General features: G+C 45.5%; 1 protein-coding gene across 1 annotated transcript; it reads left to right on the forward strand.

Moving 5' to 3' along the window:
* Positions 1-1,676: 1,676 nt before the first annotated feature.
* On the forward strand, positions 1,677-18,399 carry LOC120393126 (butyrophilin subfamily 3 member A3-like). Its single transcript, XM_039517723.1, has 4 exons — positions 1,677-1,923; positions 13,914-13,934; positions 15,094-15,126; positions 16,758-18,399. Exons 1-4 carry the CDS (start codon positions 1,677-1,679, stop codon positions 17,399-17,401), a joined length of 945 nt encoding a protein of 314 aa, XP_039373657.1. The 3' UTR covers positions 17,402-18,399.
* Positions 18,400-18,716: the final 317 nt, after the last annotated feature.

Consider the following 18,716-nt stretch of genomic DNA (forward strand, 5'->3'; position numbering starts at 1 on the left):
ACCACCCAGCAAAATCAGCACCTTCATTAGTCAGTTTTTGCCCTGATTGTGTTGTTGCTGGATTATTTTATTTGATCCTGGGACCGTGCCCAGGTCTATTTCTTCACACAAGTATTTTTAAAAGATTGTCAAAGATGCCCAAAGCATTGGGTGGACACTTATTGAAGAGTTTAATAATAGCAATAATAAATAATAAAATCAAATAACTTAGTGGGTTTCAGATTTTAAAAAGATCAGAGCCATCGTCTGAGTCTAATGTGCACAAAAACATAAGAAAAACCAGAATATATTGATATCATGTGACTTTTTTAATTGGGCCTGTTCGCTAATACATATATGTTAGGTGTAGTATACACCATGTTATTAGGCATTATGTGCACGGTAGTCCTATAATATACATTAAAGGGAGAGAGAGAGGGAGTGTTGGGAAGTTAAGTTAACTGAATGTATTATGCTCTTCCCACAGTTCTGTTCACCAATATCTAATATCCCACAGCACTTTACAAATCTGATGTCAGCATTCACAATAGAAAATAGGAAGCCTATCAAAGCCATGAAAGGTGTGTCCTAGCACTTGTTGGGATCATGTACCTCTACACCCACCTGGTTTGGAATGTGGTCTCCAAAACAGGGGTAAGGAAGGTACAGAACAACAAGTTAAGAAACTGGTGGGTTGGATCTTAGGTGATATATAAAGTGCTTTCTCACTTGTGAACTGACATGGTATAATTATAAGTGGGTTTGGGGTGTATTTTTCAACCACACCTTCTGTGTAAGGTGAGCACGCTGCAATATAAGAATTGCTTTTCAGGAGGAGGGTACGGATGTCTCCTTTTCATAGCATACTGTTTTGTCTTTAGGCAGTAATTTTTGCTACGTTTGGTTATTTGATCTCTTGAGTATGTGATGTATTGAACCATAAGAGTAAAAAATTGGCTCTAGCAATATGGCTATGTCTCAGGAACACCTTGGTGAAAGAACACCAAATATGGCCCATCAACCCTACCCTTATTCCTGCTGAGGCCCAGCAAATTTCATGGCAGTATCAGTAAGCGTGTCAGTTTGAGAGCACTTACAAAAACGGGCTGTTAAATAGTAAGTTTGTTTCAACTATACACTGAGCATGTCCATTCCCAGTTTCTGCCTCAGTTTCTCTGATGTGTGACTGTGACATGGACTGAACACACCCCTCTTCAGCTTCCCACCCTGTGTCAGCACTGTGTGCCTCTGTCATGCGCTGCACCTACCAATTCTCACCTCCCCACTCTGTCCCATGCTCTGTGCCTGGGCCATGCACCAAACTTACCTGTGATCTGCTCCACCCTCCATCTCAGTGCTGTGTGCCTGTGCCATACACTGAGGCTGAGTGTTCTTATAACAGAGCTCCAGTCCTACTGCCCATGAGCGCTGCTCTTTCTTAAACATTCAGGCTGAAATGTTCCTTGTCCAGTGTCTGCCTCTGGCTGAACTTTTTGAAAAGCTTGTCTGAAATGGAACCGGTTGGATGTGTCCTTCATATCAAATTACCACTCTCCTCTGAGCTGCTTTTTGTTGTTGTCCTGGTGTATTTTCCAGCAAAGTTCACAGTGATTGGACCCGGTGACCCTGTCACAGCCATCCTGGGTCAGGAAGCTGTGTTACCTTGTCACCTGTCCCCCCGGATGAGCGCTGCAAACATGGAGGTGAGATGGTTCCGATCTGAGTTTGCATCCTTTGTGCACCTGTATCACGATGGGAAGGATCAATATGATGGGCAGATGCCAGAGTATCAGGGAAGGACAGCGCTTTTGAAAGCCGGACTCACAGCTGGACATGTTCCCTTGAGGATTCTCAATATCAGACGCTCTGATGAAGGACGATACATCTGTTTTGTTCAAGACGATACTTTTTATGAAGAAACAGTATTGGAACTGCGGGTAGCAGGTCAGTAGCTTGTGTCAGTTTTAGTTTTGTGTGGCCTGCAGACTTTATTCTTTCCTATTACAGTAACTGTGACTCTCTGCTTGTGATATATTTTACAATAATGGAGTTTATCTAAATTTCAGGAAACAGCAACTTTAACACTAGGGAAAATATGCTGGAAACTTTCCCAACATGTATTAAAAACATTTTCAGCATGGCCAAGGTACTTTCTTGCCCAATCTTGATTAACTCCTGAAGGGGTCTTTAGATAAGAGGGAAAGGACTTCTGGATGCATATGGCCTTCCAGTTGCTCTCTATGCATTTCTAGGATGTGGGCTAAGGTGAGACTGCCAGATGTTTATGGCTTTCTTACTGGTTCACTGTTGGTTGTTACTTAGGGGTGTAGTTAAAATCAAATGCAGTGTTCTTATTTGCTGAGACTGTATAAAGGTACTGGTGCTGGTGGGTGTGACAGGTTCCCCCTGGGGTGTCACCTGGAACTGAGGGACAGCTGAGCCTTCTGTCTCACCAGTCTGGGTTCCCTCTTGCACTGTGACATTGTGACTAGCTGCAAACCCCTCCACAAGTGCACTCATGCCAGCACTCACAGGCAGGGACCCCACACCCATCTGTGTGCATGAAGGCATCTGGCCAGGCACTCATGAACCCACAATAGCGAGGCTTCAGCCAAAACATCCTCCAGCTTCCCAGCCTAGGACCCTGGAGCTGTACCGTCCTGCCCTGGCCAAGAGCCTGACCAGCAAGATTATCACAATTACCCAATTTGCCCCTCCCTCAATGTGGAGAGGAATATGCACAAAACTTTTGTTAACTGAGCTGAGATTTTTCCCAAATGCTTCACTCAAACCACACTGTTTTAGGTAAAAGTATAAAATACATTTATTAATGGCAGAAAGATAGATTTAAGGTGATTATAAGTGATAGCAAACAGATTAAAGTGGATTATCTAGTGTGATGCTCTGTATCTTGGGGGGACACCATACACCCCCATATTCATCTTTATAAAATGATTGTGTGGTATCCAATGCAAAGTTTGTCATGTTGGGTGTCTTCGGAAGGCTCATAATGCACTGAGCATGGTTGTTATAGAGATGTTATAGTAATTGTTACAGTAATGTTATAATAAGGTTATAGGTTATAATTTCATGTATATAGTTATGAGGCTGAAAATGTATCCTTGTGGCTTAAAGAAGCCCACGCAAAAACTCTCCAAGAACAGAGGGGCAGTTCACACCTCGTCAGGGCATGGATGGGACAAACCCAGCCCAGCCTCTCAGGAACAATGGACACTGGCTCATGCAGCAACAAAAGAATCTGTTAGACCCTCGAGGGAGTCACCCCCCTTCCTTCGGTCAGTTTGGAACTGTGATGAGGTAATGCTCACCTGACTCTGAAGGGGGAACAAAGCCAGGAGGAAAGAAAGGACATGATAAAAGGGAGAGACATTTTGCCATGCTCTGTCTCTTCTGCCTACATCTACAGACACCACCATCACCACCAAGCAACTGAACCATTGATCAAAGGGGAGAGCCTGGCTGAAGAGCAACCAGCCAGCCTTTGGTGAGAAGCATCTAAGGCTGTGGCTACACTTAGCGCTTCAAAGCGCTGCCGCGGCAGCGCTTTGAAGCGCTAAGTGTAGTCAAAGCGCCAGCGCTGGGAGAAAACTCTCCCAGCGCTGTCCGTACTCCACCTCCCTGTGGGGAATAACGGACAGCGCTGGGAACCACGCTCCCAGCGCTGGGGCTTTGACTACACTGGCGCTTTGCAGCGCCGCAATTTGCAGCGCTGCAGAGGGTGTGTTTTCACACCCTGCTGCAGCACTGCAAATTTGTAAGTGTAGCCAAGCCCTAAGTTTGTAAGGACATTGAAAGTGTTAAGATCAGCTTAGAATGCGTTTTGCTTGTATTTCATTTGACCAAATCTGACTTCTTGTGCTTTGACTTATAATCACTTAAATCTACCTTTATAGTTAATAAATCTGTTTGTTTATTCTACCTGAAGCAGTGCATTTGGTTTGCAGTGTGTCAGAGACTCCCCTTGGGATAACAAGCCTAGTACATATCAATTTTTTAATTAAATTGATGAACTTATATAAGCTTGCATTGTCCAGTGGGCATAACTGGACACTGCAAGATGGAGGTTCCTAGGGTTGTTTCTGGGACTGGAGATATTGGCTAGTGTTATTTGGTTGCAAGTAGCTGGGAGCAGCTTACATGCCCGAGGCTGTGCGTGAACAGCCCAGGAATGGGGGTTCCCACAGCAGAGCAGGGTAAGGCTGGCTCCCAGAGTCAAGGATTGGAGTGGCCTAGAAGATCAATGGACCAGACAACACCAGAGGGGAACATCATACCTAACAAATAAACAAAAACTCAATCTAAGCCTAATATACTACCCAGGATTTCAATCAAACAGTGTCTCTCCCTGTTAGATAGTACAAGCAGTTTGTACATGTTTCATACACAGGGTTTCCTTCTTTCCTTCCTGGTACCAGCACTTCCACAGTCCAAAGTCTGTGCTCTTCCAGAGATATATCCAGGTGTTGAGTTGTGGAGAAAGTGAGTCCTGTTGGTGATGTCACTTCCCCCTTTTATAGTTTCTTCCATATGGTGGGAACCCTTTTGTTCCTAGTCAGGTTCCCAGCCCAGTTTGTGGAAAAATACAAGTAGCAAAATGGAGTTCACTATCATGTGATCTAGTCACATGCCTCTGCATGCTTGATGGGTTATGGCAGCCATTATCCATAGGCTGTCTGAAGTGGTCCCCAGTGAGGACAAGATTTTTCCATTTTTCCATTGTTTTCACTGATGGGGCATTAGTATTGTCTAGCTTCTTCACTATTGTACCTGAAAGGCTAGTTGTGGGTGTTACCCAGGACAAGCACATTTGAAATACAGATGCATAGTCAATATTCATAACTCCAGATACAAAAATGATACATGCATACAAATAGGATAACCATACTCAGGAAATCATAACTTTTCCATTGACACCTTACTTGACACAGCTTGTACAAATTGCAACATCATTATATCATAATCATACCATAATCATATTACTATGGTGAATGTGGAGTGCAGATTGTCACACTGGGGAAGGGAAATTATTTATTTACTACTCTAAGGGCAGGTCTACACTACGTGGGAAAATCGATATAAGATATGCAACTTAGTGAATAACTGAAGCTGAATAACGTAGCTGAAGTCGAAGTATCTTATATCGAATTACCTACCATCCTCACGGCGCGGGATCAATGTCTGCGGCTCCCCATGTCGACTCCGCTACCACCGTTCGGGTTGCTGGAGTTCCGGAGTCTACAGGAGTGCATTTGGGGATCGATATATTGCGTCTAGATGAGACTCAATATATCGATCCCTGAGAAATCGATTGCTACCCACCGATACAGCGGGTAGTGAAGACGTACCCTTACACAAGACTAAGTATTTCTCCCCTGCTGGTTTGACACTGCAACCATGAAGCCAATTCGATTTTTTTAAAATAAATATGTCTATCCAATGCACTAATGATCAGATTTTCAAAAGTTCAGATCCTGTTCAGGTATCTACATTGTCATATCTCCAAAGGTGTCAGCACCCATTTGCTCATGTGTTGAGATGACAATATCTCCTACTGACTCAGTGAAATTATTGTAAATATTTGTTCACATTTTTGTGTGTCCGTGAGCAATGGGAGTTCAGAGATTCTATTATTCATTTACCCCTTCTACTGACTCTCTTTCTCATGTGAGTTGGGGATCCACAAACTGTCCCTATCCCTTCTGCTTTATAAATTAATGCATGGAATTGACACCTTTATATATTTTCCCCTTAGGTCTGGGCTCTGCTCCTCTCATCTCTGTTGAGTGTCACCAGGATGGAGGGATCCGGGTGATTTGTCGATCAGCTGGTTGGTACCCAGAGCCTGAGGTGCTGTGGAAAGATCTCAATGGACGACATTTACCATCACTCTCTGAAACAAAATCCCAAGGGGATAACAACCTGTTTGAAACAGAAACTGCGATCATTGTAACAGAGCATGCAAACCAAAACTTGTCCTGTTGCATCAGGAACACTGTTCTCAATCAAGAAAAGGAATCAGCAGTGTATATAGCAGGTCAGTTACCATCCAAATCCCATGCTGAACTCACCACCACTAGAAACAAAAAAAACATAGGAAGAAAAGAACTGAAACATCTGTGGTGGATTTTTCATAATCCACAAACAAAGAAGATGGGAGTATTCAGATTATCAAAGTTTTGTATTTCATGTAAATTTAATCTTAAGGATGACTTTCCTGATATTCTAACGTGCGCGCACGCACACACACACACACACACACACTTGCAACATTTTTTAGAAGAAACTTTCACTCAGTCCACTGACATAGTATGTTCCTCTAACCTTAAATTCACCTTAATGATTTTTTTGAATGTGGTAAATTTTGTAATCTGGCTTGAATGTGATCTGTAAAGCCCTGCAAATTGCAGATATCCGCTTTATATCTGCATATATCATCATCCACAGATACGGATATCTGTGGATTATTTTGGGGGATTGCAGATTGGATGCGGATACAAATTTTGTATCCATGCAGGACTCTAGTGATCTGTTCGCTTCACCAACTCAGTCTTCATTACTTGTGTGAAATGTCACCTAAGTCATGTGATGTTATTTCTACTGACATTCAGTGGGACTTGTGCTCCTTAAGTCACTTTGGTCTGGATCCACAAAGGGACTCATTTTATACACGTCTATCCACAAAAGTTGCACCGATTAACTATTTAGTTAATTAATGCCACTTACTCATGTGAACACTCTTGTATAAGTTTCAGAGTGAACTACATAGATTTAGCTTGAGTCAATTCCTTACCGACTTCAGCTAAATAGATATAGGGCACTATTAAGCTGATTTATGATTTAAGGCTTCGTGCATCAATTTATTTACATTGGTGCAACTCTCATATGTTATCAACTCTTGAACCAATTTAAGAATGGCCACATAAGACGGTTGCCCCAGTTTCACTTAATCAGTGCACAAACCGTGTATGGAGCAGGCCTTAGGCACATTTGAAAATTCCAGCCTAGTTAGATGACTAAATCACTGTGAACATAAGAACAGGAAATGAAAATTAATTTGTTTGCTGCACAAATGTTTGGATAAATTATTATTATAATTCCTTCAAATATTTGGGGGTAATAGTGAATTTTTCAAAAATATTCTAATTAATCTGACAATTTCTGAATGTTGCTGAACACTAAGAATCAAATTCTTTGATGATGTAACTCTGTTGAAGTCAATGGGGTTTTATGAGCAGAGAATTTGCCCCTGGACTCTGGCTCTCTGAAGAGCAATGAATCAAATCAGGCCTGTTTTTTTAGGATAAATCAGTGTTAAAGCTGTATTGGTTGGAAACATTTTTAAAATCAGTTTCTGGTATTTTGTGTAGTGTAGACATGGTGTAGACATAGTGTAGACATGGCCATTCTTTCACTCTTATCTATGAAATAAAAACATTTGATTTTAGTCACCACTTCCAAACAAAGGCAATTTCTGGGTGTGTTTTTTTTCAGATCCATTTTTCCCGAGGGTGAATTCCTGGATGGTGGCTCTCAGTGTGATCCTGGTGGTTTTGTTTGGTTTTGTTGGCCTCACTGTTTATCTCTTTAAAATGAAAGGTAAATATTAGAGGGAGAAACATACTGTATATAAAGGGTTTATTCTAATAAATAAATATGAGCAATTTAGGAATTCAATATTAAAAGAACATGTGATCTGCTGACCTTGTCCTATATAAAGAAGAAGAATGCATGTGAATTTATTGATAGAGGGTAGAGGCAGAGGTGGGGTGGGAGGTAGAATAGGAGAGAGGAGAGTCTTAGGCAGTAGAACTGAACCAGAGAATCTGATCATAGCAGATACACCCATGTTCTGCTCAGTTCTCCCTCTCCTGCTAGTTCAGGGAGTTACCACTGTCTGTCTCTGGTTCCACTTGAGACAAAGTTCTGCAAAGCCTAGCATCTCATATTCGTACTTCAAATCTCTTTTTTTGCTAATCAAGTGTAGTGCACCTGTGGTAAATCAGTAAATAAACACATTTGTTCCTCAGTTAGGAAATAAAAAATCATATCAACTGTCACATAACTCAGACTCAGCTGCCCATGCCCAGGTGAACTTTGTCCATAAAGAATATCTGCCCAATTTCCAAATAAATCAGACATGTCTATTCATCCTTCCTAATGAATTTTGCACCTATAGGATGCAGACTTCTAACACTGTTTAATGTAGCAAGGAGATGCTTATCATTGATATTTATTTCTGTACTTTTCAGGGAAACTTACTGAAAAAGTTGGTAAGTTTCAAATTCCTTTTTTCCACAAATACAATTTTTGACCAAGTTACACAACTGTGTATAGGATTCTTGGTTTCTCTGATTTATTTTTATTTCTGTGTGTTTGGCAGGTGGGCACTGGTGTGTGTGTAATAGGCTGGGCCATTTTAGGGCCTTTGGAATGTTTCCAGAGACCCTTTTCCCTTAAAAGTCCTTCAAATTAGGGGGTTAGGTCAGTTTAGCTACATGTCTGAGTGTACGTTTTCAGTGCAGACCAGCCCTCAGTCTGAGTCTTTCAAAAGAATCTATAGAGGTCTGCTTGTTAAGGAAGGTGCAGTGAAGTGGGAATTTTCTGTAATATGTTTATGAATCCTATGTGTGCCTCAGTTTCTGACCAAAGAGGTTGGATGGAGAGACAGACAGAGCTTGAACAGTGGGGTTCACTACAGAATCTGGGCTCTGGGCTGACCAGAATGGTCTATGCTTTAACCTTCAATTCTCTATAATAACCTACCGCCTTCCTATGCTGTGTTCAGTTGACTTTGCCTAGTTTATCGATAAGAATATCATGCGATACCGTATCAAATGCCTTACTAAAGTCTAGGTATACCACATCCACCACTTCTCCCTTATCCACAAGACTATCAAAGAAACCTATCAGATTGGTTTAACATGATTTGTTCTTTAAAAATCCATACTGGCTATTCCCTGTCACCTTACCACCTTCCAAGTGTTTGCAGATTATTTCCTTAATTACTTGCTCCATTATCTTCCCTGGCACAGAAGTTAAACTAACTGGTCTGTAGTTTCCTGGGTTGTTTTTATTTCCCTTTTTATAGATGGGCACTGTATTTGCCCTTTTCCAGTCTTCTGGAATCTCTCCCGTCTCCCATGATTTTCCAAAGATAATAGCTAGAGGCTCAGATACCGCCTCTATTAGCTCCTTGAGTATTATAGGATGCATTTCATCAGGCCCTGGTGACTTGCAGGCATCTAACTTTTCTAAGTGATTTTTAACTTGTTCTTTTTTTTATTTTATCTTCTAAACCTACCCCCTTATCATTAGCATTCACTATGTTAGGCATTCCTTCAGACTTCTTGGTGAAGACAGAAACAAAGAAGTCATTAAGCATCTTTGCCATTTCCAAGTTTCCTGTTACTGTTTCTCCCTCCTCACTAAGCAGTGGGCCTACCCTGTCCTCAGTCTTCCTCTTGCTTCTAATGTATTGATAAAAAGTCTTCTTGTTTCCCTTTATTCCCATAGCTAGTTTGAGCTCATTTTGTGCCTTTGCCTTTCTAATCTTGCCCCTGCATTCCTGTGTTGTTTGCCTATATTCATCTTTTTGTAATCTGTCCTAGTTTCCATTTTTTATATGACTCCTTTTTATTTTTTAGATCATGCAAGATCTCATGGTTAAGCCAAGCTGGTCTTTTGCCACATTTTCTATCTTTCCTACCCAGTGGAATAGCTTGCTTTTGGGCCCTTAATAGTGACCCTTTGAAAAATTGCCAATTCTCCTCAGTTGTTTTTCCCCTCAGTCTTGATTCCCGTGGGACCTTACCTATCAGCTCTCTGAGCTTACCAAAATCCGCCTTCCTGAAATCCATTGTCTCTGTTTTGCTGTAATCCCTTCTACCTTTCCTTAGAATTGTGAACACTATGATTTTATGATCACTTTTACCCAAGCTGCCTTCTACTTTCAAATTCTCAACGTGTTCCCCCTGTTTGTTAAAATCAAATCTAGAACAGCTTCCCCTCAGTAGCTTTTTCAACCTTCTGAAATAAAAAGTTGTCTGCAATGCAGTCCAAGAACTTATTGGATAGCCCTGAAGAGTGTGCAAGTCTCTACCAGGAGTATCTCAGTTGGACTCGATGAACAGAGCTCACAGTGTGAAGCAGGAGCACTGAAGGCCGAGAGATCCAGTCTAAGGAGGCGGTGAAGCCATGTGGCTTATCCAGGAGGACGAGAGAGAGGCCTAGGGAGTCTGGCAGACTGAAGAGTCTCTAGAGACTGTTGCAAAGCTGGGGGTGTAGCACCGATCTAGTGAATCCATGACAGAAGTTAAAGAACAGCCATTATCTTTGAAAACTCATGGTGATCGGGAGAGGTCCCAGACAACTGGAAAAAGGCAAATATAGTGCCCAACTTTAAAACAGAGAATAAGGAGAACCCAGGGAGCTACAGACCGGTCAGCCTCACCTCAGTCCCTGGAAAAATCATGGAGCAGGTCCTCAAGGAAACCATTTTGAAGCACTTGGAGGAGAGGAAGATGATCAGAAACAATCAACATGGATTCACCAAGGGCAAGTCATGCCTGACCAACCTGATTGTCTTCTATGATGAGATAACTGGCTCTGTGGATATGGGGAAAGCAGTGGATGTGATATATCTTGACTTTAGCAAAGCTTTTGATACGGTCTCCCACAGTATTCTTGCCAGCAATTTTAAAAAGTATGGATTGGATGAATGGATTATAAGGTGGATAGAAAGCTGGCTAGATTGTCGGGCTCAATGTCTAGTTGACAGCCCGTATCAAGCGGAGTGCCCCAAGGGTTCGTCCTGGAGCTGGTTTTGTTCAACATCTTTATTAATGATCTGGAGGATGGCGTGGATTGCACCCTCAGCAAGTTTGCAGATGACACTAAGCTGAGGTAGAGGTAGATATACTGGAGGGTAGGGATAGGTTCCAGAGTGACCTAGACAAATTGGAGGATTGGGCCAAAAGAAATCTGATGAGGTTCGACAAGGACAAGTGCAGAGTCCTGCACTTAAGAAGGAAGAATCCCATGCACCGCTACAGACTGGGGACTGACTGGCTAAGCAGCAGTTCTGCAGGAAAGGACCTGGGGATTACAGTGGATGAGAATCTGGATATGAGTCAGCAGTTTGCCCTTGTTGCCAAGAAGTCTAACAGCATATAGGGCTGCATTAGTAGGAGCATTGCCAGCAGATCGAGGGAAGTGATTATTCCCCTCTATTAGGCACTGGTGAGGCCACATGTGGAGTACTGTGTCCAGTTTTGGGCCCCCCACTACAGAAAGGATGTGGACAAATTGGAGAGAGTCCATTGGAGAGCAACAAAAATGATCAAGGGGCTGGGGCACATGACTTACGAGGAGAGGCTGAGGGAACTGGGCTTGTTTAGTCTGCAGAAGAGAAGAGCTGGGGGGATTTGATAGCTGCTTTCAACTGCCTGAAGGGGGGTTCCAAAGAGGATGGAGCTCAGCTGTTCTCAGTAGTGGCAGATGACAGAACAAGAAGCAATGGTCTAAAGTTGCAGTGGGGGAGGTCTAGGTTGGATAGTAGGAAACACTCTTTCACTAGGAGGGTGGTGAAGCACTAGAATGGGTTACCTATGGAGGTGGTGGAATCTCCATCCTTAGAGGTTTTTAAGGCCCAGCTTGACAAAGCCCTGGCTGGGATGATTTAGCTGGTGTTGGTCCTGCTTTGAACAGGGTGTTGGACTAGATGACCTCCTGAGGTCTCTTCCAACCCTAATCTTCTGTGATTCTATAATTCTAGACCCCAGAACAGGGTTTATCTTCAGCCACTCCTTGCTGCTGTCAGCTTGTACCTGGTCTGAAGACCCTTGTGTGTGGCAGAGGGAGCAGGCCCTGCAGGATGTCTGTTTAATACCAGTTGAGCCCAGAGGAGTTTTTGTCTTTTCCTGACTGGGATGGGGCTGTGCCCCAGGATATGGTGCATTAATCTAGTTTTATAAAATTTGGGATAAGTCTAAATTAGACAAACTTCACACCAAAATGATGTTGGGGTGGGGAGCAATAGAAAAGAGGAAACTGAATAGAATCAATGACACAGTCTTAACTTTGTATTGATGATAAAGAGAAACAATACATAAGGGAAGGAAAACTCACAATAAACTCTTATCTGTGTTTCTGCTTATGTTCTATGGGAACAAGATCTAGAAATCATTTAGTGTCGTTATCCTTCCTCTGAGAAGAAATTTTTTGTGCAAAATCAGATCCTCCTGTAGGAGTGTAATAGAGTCATCGATGGGTTAGGTGGCCTAGTGGTTAGCACACTTAGTGTCCTCTCCCAGTGGGCAGGTCTTGCAGTCCTGGTCCTCTTTGAATCAGAGGTGCAGGAAGGTGGGCAGTAGTAAGAGAGCCTGGGCCCACCCACTCTACCGGGCTCTGACCCACTGTCCTAGGAGGATCAACAGTGTCTGGTCCCCAAAGTTTTCCTCCAAGTCACCCTCCCTCAGTCACTTCCTACCCTCTGCTGTTCTCCTCCGGCTTCCAGTCCAAGATAAGGTGAAAAGAAAAGGCAACCAAACCATCAGCCCCAACCGGGCTAAGTATATAGTCAGTCCCTTGTCAGGACCCTTCTGGGTAGGTCTGTCCCCCTCCCGTGCCTCTCCCATCTTCACTGGGTTGCTCACTTTTCAGCCCTTTCTCCAGTTGAAGCATGATCTGCAGGGCTGGATGGACGGGGCTACCTGGGCTCAGTATTGTCCTTTCAACCCATCAGGCCCAGTGTGGTGTTCGTGTACCCCCTCACACACCCTCCCCCTCAGACCTTGGACTGTGGTGTCCTGGGGCCAGTTCATGTCCCCACCATCCTGTGAAAAAGAAGTCCACGCTTTTATTTTCCGTGACTGAATGATGTACAACCCGAAAGCTGTATGGCTGCATTGAGAGATACCACTGAATAATGCCTGGGTTATGGTCTGTCATTGAGCTCAGCCAGTGGAGTGGTGCACGGTCAGTTACTAGATGGAAGGGCAGCTTCCACCAATAATAGCGTAGGGCACCAATGTCTCATTTCACTTCCAGGGCCTCCTTTTGATGACCAATTAGGCTGCCTCCTGTGGGAACAACTTCCTGCTGAGATGGAGAACAGAGTGTTCTCCTTCTCCGAATTCTTACCATAACACTGCTCTGAGTCTGACATCAGGCATATCTGTTTGGAGAATAAAGAGCTTTGAGAAGGCTGAGTGGAATATTACTGGCTCCTAGGTCAATGGGTCTTGTATTGCCCTAAATGCCTTGTGACCACTTTCGGTCCAACAGACTCTTTTGGGTGTAGTGTCCTTAACCAGATCTGTCAACTGGGCAGCCATGGTAGCAAAGTTTGGGATGAACTCTCAGTAATAGCCCACTAATCCTATAAACCACCAGACTTGCTTCTTTGTGAAAGGGACAGGGCAGCCCACCAAAGGTCATAGCTCCTCCCCTCCCCCACAGCATACCCATGGTAAGTGACTTCTTGGGTGGCCATCAGATGCTTGGTTGGGTTGACTTCAAGCCCACCTCTTTGAGAGCCCGAAATACCACAGCAATGCGCTTCATATGCTCAGCCCAGGTCTCACTGTAGAAGATGATCTTGTCAATGTAGGAAAGTGGCCGTGTCCCCATGAAGTCTAAAGGGCATGGTTTTAAACTGCTGTATTCAATCATAGGCAGATTGTTTAATTGTTATGGAGTTGTTTCCTTTTAAATTTATCCTTTTTATTTATTTATTAAACCTGTTTTTGTTTGTTTCCTTACTTGTTTTTTAAGATTATTCTCATGGGGGGCAGGGGGTTAAAGGACATTGATTTCCCTCAGCCTTCACTGTCATATTGATGATAAAGGAAATAAAACATAAGAAAAGGGAAATGCCTAACAAAAATATCTATTTATTTCTCTTTAATTTTTAGAGAAACGAGATAACGAAATAAGTAAGTGCCCTTATCCTTCCTCTGACAAGAAACTTTTTGTATCAATTTGGAGTCTCATGTGGCCATTTGTTTAATTGTGGTGGAGTTGTTTGCTTTGAAATTTCATTTTTAACATTGTTGCAATAGGAAACCTTTTTTTGTTTGCTTGCTTTATTATTATTATTATTATTATTATTATTATTATACTTTTTGGTGTGGGGTGTTAATATAACTATAAAATGTGGGGAAAGACTAAACTGGATGAATTTCCCACCAAAAGCTAATATGAAAAAAGGATAAGCAATAGAGTAATAGAGTAGGTAATGGGCAAGACAATATGACCCAGGAGGAATTGTGGGAAGGCACTGGAGAATTTAAAGCCCCTGAGATGATCAGCTTCCCTCCACACTGCAAAGTGAGCATGTAACCAACCTGAATTACAGTGGTACCCAGCATAGGTGCCAACTTTCTCTCGCGCCGGTGGGTGCCTGCCCCGACTCCACCCTTTCCACAACCCTGACCCCGCCCCCATTCCAACCCCATCCCCAAAGTCCCTGTCCTAACTCCGCCCCCTCCCTGCCCCTATTGGATCCCTTCCCCAAATCCCTGGCCCCACCTCTTCCCCTAGTACGCCACGTTCCCCCTCCTCCCTCTCCCTCTCTGCTCCACGAATCAGCTGTTTCATGGCGCAAGTGCTGAGAGGGAGGGGGGAGAAGCAGGATGCGGCAGCACGCTCACGGAGGAGGCGGAGGGAAGCTGGGGTGGGGTGGAGAGCTGCAGGTGGGTGCTGAGCACCCACCAATTTTTTCCATGGGTGCTCCAGCCCCAGAGCACCCACAGAGTTGGCGCCTATGGTACCCAGACTATAGCTGGGCTAAAGTCTTGCCAACCAGCCTGGGTGTAAAGCACCACCAAACTTGAGTCAGAGTTTTTGTGTTTGCACAATAAACAGATTGGGGCAAGAGCCTGATAAGATCCCAGGCTAACTCTGCAGTGAAGATTCACCCAGGGAGAGAAACACTCATGCAGTCCAGTGCAGGTTCTGATGCTTTATATTTCAGTATATGTCTGGACGAACTTATAACTTTCTTTTTCCATTAGTGTATTAGTCTGTACAATATTGAATCATGCAATACTTGTTCAGATCTGCTCTCATCTCTAATTATGTGGTTGTCTTTAGGGTGGAGAAGATCTGTGGCACCCATAGAAGAAGGTAATTAAAGATCATATTTTATCAGTGTCCAAATATTAGTCCCTATGAGGCAATGTGCCTCTCTTTCCTTGAATGTTGGTGTGGATGTGATAGTTCAGGGCAGACCTCCCCAGCACCCTGCATTTCATGGTGCATCATGAGATGAGGCAGGGCTTGTGCCTATGTCCTACCACACTATAATGAATCTATATCATATTGCATCTACTCTTCCTGCCCCTCCATCGCCCGCATGTGCACTGCACCCTGCAGAGATCTGTGATAGCAGCTCCCACTCATTGTACAGATCCAGTGGGACATGCACTTTCACAGCCACTTCTCCAGGGGGAGTTTGTTTTATCTCCCTGCGCTGATGGCCAATCTCCAATTTCTCTGTTTCTTCCTTCATTTTTTCCCCTCTGAAGAAAGCCAGGAGCTTTGCAATGACCCCACACTGACGGGGTGAGCAGGGACTGTGCCTGTGTGCAACCCTTGCTCCAGTCTCAAGCAGAGGAACAGAGCCTTGATCACAGACAGGGGCTCCCATGGCTCCATTATACAGATCTGGGAAGCTCCTTCTATCAGTGCTGTGAGCTTGTCTCTTTTCTCCTGTCTCCATCCACCATGATCCCAGCATGCTCCTGTCTCTGGTAAACAGGGCATCACTTTAGCCTCCCCATCACTAGCACGACCCTCTCCCTCTTTCCACCAGCCACCTATTCTACACCTCCCTTGCAGTGACGGATTAGCCACTGGGCCAACTGTGCCCAGGGGCCATGGCCAATAGGGGGTCTATGAAAAATGGACACCTCTGCACCCCAACCCGCTTTGCCTGTTCAGCACTCTTGCCAGAGAGTGGGGTCAGGGCTCGGGTGCTTGCCCCACTCTCCGTCTGAAGCATCTTGCAGGCAGAGCGCGGCAAGTCCGCATACACTGACCCCATTTCCCCAGCAGAAGCGTGAGGGGCGGGGGACCTGTAGGCAGAAGGGGTGGGCAGGGGTCCCCACTTGCTCTGTCCCAGGGCCCCACAAAATCCTAATCCGCCCCTGCTCCCCCCACACACTTGTAGCTTCTGCCTCATTCCACCATGAACCCCCTTTTCTTGTGTTCACCCCTCACTCCCTGCCCCAGGCTAATGTACTTTTGCGCTGTGACTGCTGTTGAGCAGTGACATTCTGGGCATGTTCAATTCTCGTACCATGTGGCCTGTTGCTGTCTGAGCTGTGACATTTCAGAGCAGGCAGGGTGCAGAAGGGAGGGCCCATGGCAAAGCCAGCATGGAGCAGCTGGGATACAGTGAGATTTAAGGTGGGGAGGGGGAGGGAAGCTCTGTCAATGTTCACTGAGTTGTACCATCTGCTGGGGCTCCCAGAGTCCCTAGTTCCCTCCCTGGGGAGAGGTGGGGGCAGGAGGGGAAAGATTCTGAGTCTCAGGCCTGGCTCAGCCGATACTTGCACCCTGTCACTGACCCGTCTCTGCCAGGGGAGTGACTCTCCCCAGCCCTGTGCTGAGATCTCAGAGCTAACGGGTAAATCCTGGAGGAAGGAGATTCCCTGATTCACTCTCCAGCTGGGGCAGATTCTGTCACTGACACCATCAAACCCTCCCCCAGGGCTGAGCTCTGCCCTCAACGCTCTGATTCTCTCTCCCCCCAGCGAATGTGACTCTGGATCCAGAAACGGCACATCCCAAACTCATCCTGTCGAAGGATCTGAAAAGTGTGAGATGGGGAGACACATGGCAGGATCTGCCCGACAACCCTGAGAGATTTAACTCTGTGCCCTCTGTGCTGGGCTGTGCAGGATTTTCCTCGGGGAGACATTGCTGGGAAGTGGAGGTGGGGGAGGGGCAATTCTGGGCTGTGGGGGTGGCCAGAGACTCTGTGGGGAGGAAGGGACGGATCAGCCTTAGCCCTGAGAGGGGGATCTGGGCTGTGGGGTGGGGGGAGGGTGGGTTCCAGGCTCTCACCTCCCCTGTGACCCCCCTGCCGCTGAGCCAGGTCCCCAGCAGGATCCGGGTTTGTCTGGACTGTGACCGGGGGCAGGTGACATTTATCGATGCTGGTGATGAAGCCCCAATCTTCACTTTCCCGCCGGGCTCTGTCCCTGGGGAGAGAATCCGACCCTGGTTCTGTGTGGGGCCAGAATCCCGTCTCAGACTGTCCCTGAGACACGTGGGAGAGCGGGGGGAATATTCCACTGGGGCCCTGAAATCAACCTCTCTAGCCTCACACACCTCAGTCTCTATGATCTCGGAAGACTCCCTGGCTCCCGGGAGGAGGAATAGCTCAGTGGTTTGAGCATTGGCCTGCTAACTCCAGGATTGTGAGTTCAATCCTTGAGGGCTCCATTACAGAACTGGCATAAAAATCTGTTTTGGGATTGGTCCTGCTTTGAGCAGGGGGTTGGACTAGATGACCTCCTGAGGTCCCTTCCAATCCTGGTATTCTATGATCTACCCAACCCTCTGGCCTCTTAACTCTGTGATCCTTGGAAGCTCCTCCCCCTCCCTGTGGCTGCAGGAGGGGCAGAGGTGGGGGCTGGGCAGGGACACAGAATGAATCAATCAAGGTTGCGGAGAAGCAGCAGGGAGTATTTTGTACAGAACCATCTCATTGGGGTCTCCCAGCAAGAGCTCCTGCCACAGGGGCCCAAGTCACCATCCCAGAGAGCTGGCAAATTTGTAACAGTCACACAGACGGGGGATGGACAGAAGTACAGATAGATCAACTGCTCCAGAGGGAGGAGTTTCCCAGACCAGCTCCTCTGTGGGGCTTGATGCTCCAGATTTAAGGTTCTCAGTTTACAGGGTGGGCGTGGGGCTGTCCCTGTGCCTTGTTCCCCTGGAGGTGGATGGGAGGAAGGTCAATGAATACTGAGACATGGGCACTGAGGTGACGCTGGCCTGGCCCAAGGCAGTAGCCACAGATTGGGTGGTGCCTGACACTGACAGGTGTGTACGGGACCCCATTCAAGGTGGCCGTGGTGAGGGTACATCTAAAATGAGGGGGCCAAGGAGGGCCCCAGGATATGGGGAGTGCACCATCATTTTCCCACTGAGGTGTTAATGGGGGTGACCTAGAGGATTGGACAAGCAACCCCCAGAATGCCCTAGTTATGACCCATAGCCAGAGTCAGCTAGGGGTGAGGCGCAGGACCCTACCCTGGTGGGGAGGGAGTGTCCAGGGATGAGGCTCAGAGGGGTGGCAGCTTCAGACCCAGCTGGTGAGAGGGAGCAGGTCCCCATCCCTTCCCCAGCCACTGAGTTCCAGGCTGAGTTGCAGAAAGATCCCTCCTTGCAGAAGCTAAGGGACCTGGCTGGCCTCAGTGCAGCACAGACCCTGGGGAAAGGCTGCTTATGAACCAGCACCCGCAGGATTGGGACAAGTACTTACCTCATCTTCAAGAAAGTTAGGAATAATTCCAGCTGTTGCATTCCTGAAGGGTTAAAATAATTATTTCACTGGATTTATTTAAAGTAAAGTTTTTACCTTGTTTTCTCTTTGTTTCTTGTTTTATTCTGTTTTCAATTGCTTTATCTTTTGGAGGTTTCTGTAAAAACTACAGCATATTTTAACTTTTAAAACAAAGAGAGAGATCAGAAGTGAAGAGAGG

Source organism: Mauremys reevesii, unplaced genomic scaffold (assembly GCF_016161935.1).
Source record: "Mauremys reevesii isolate NIE-2019 unplaced genomic scaffold, ASM1616193v1 Contig15, whole genome shotgun sequence".
In the NCBI taxonomy this organism is placed as follows: domain Eukaryota; kingdom Metazoa; phylum Chordata; order Testudines; family Geoemydidae; genus Mauremys; species Mauremys reevesii.

Coding starts and splice junctions, on each gene's coding strand:
- LOC120393126 (XM_039517723.1), top strand. CDS start 1,677: ATGGAGGTGAGATGGTTCCGATCTGAGTTTGCATCCTTTGTGCACCTG. Junction 1,924..13,913: donor ATTGGAACTGCGGGTAGCAG/GTCAGTAGCTTG, acceptor TTTAATTTTTAG/AGAAACGAGATAACGAAATA. Junction 15,127..16,757: donor TGTGGCACCCATAGAAGAAG/GTAATTAAAGAT, acceptor CTCTCCCCCCAG/CGAATGTGACTCTGGATCCA.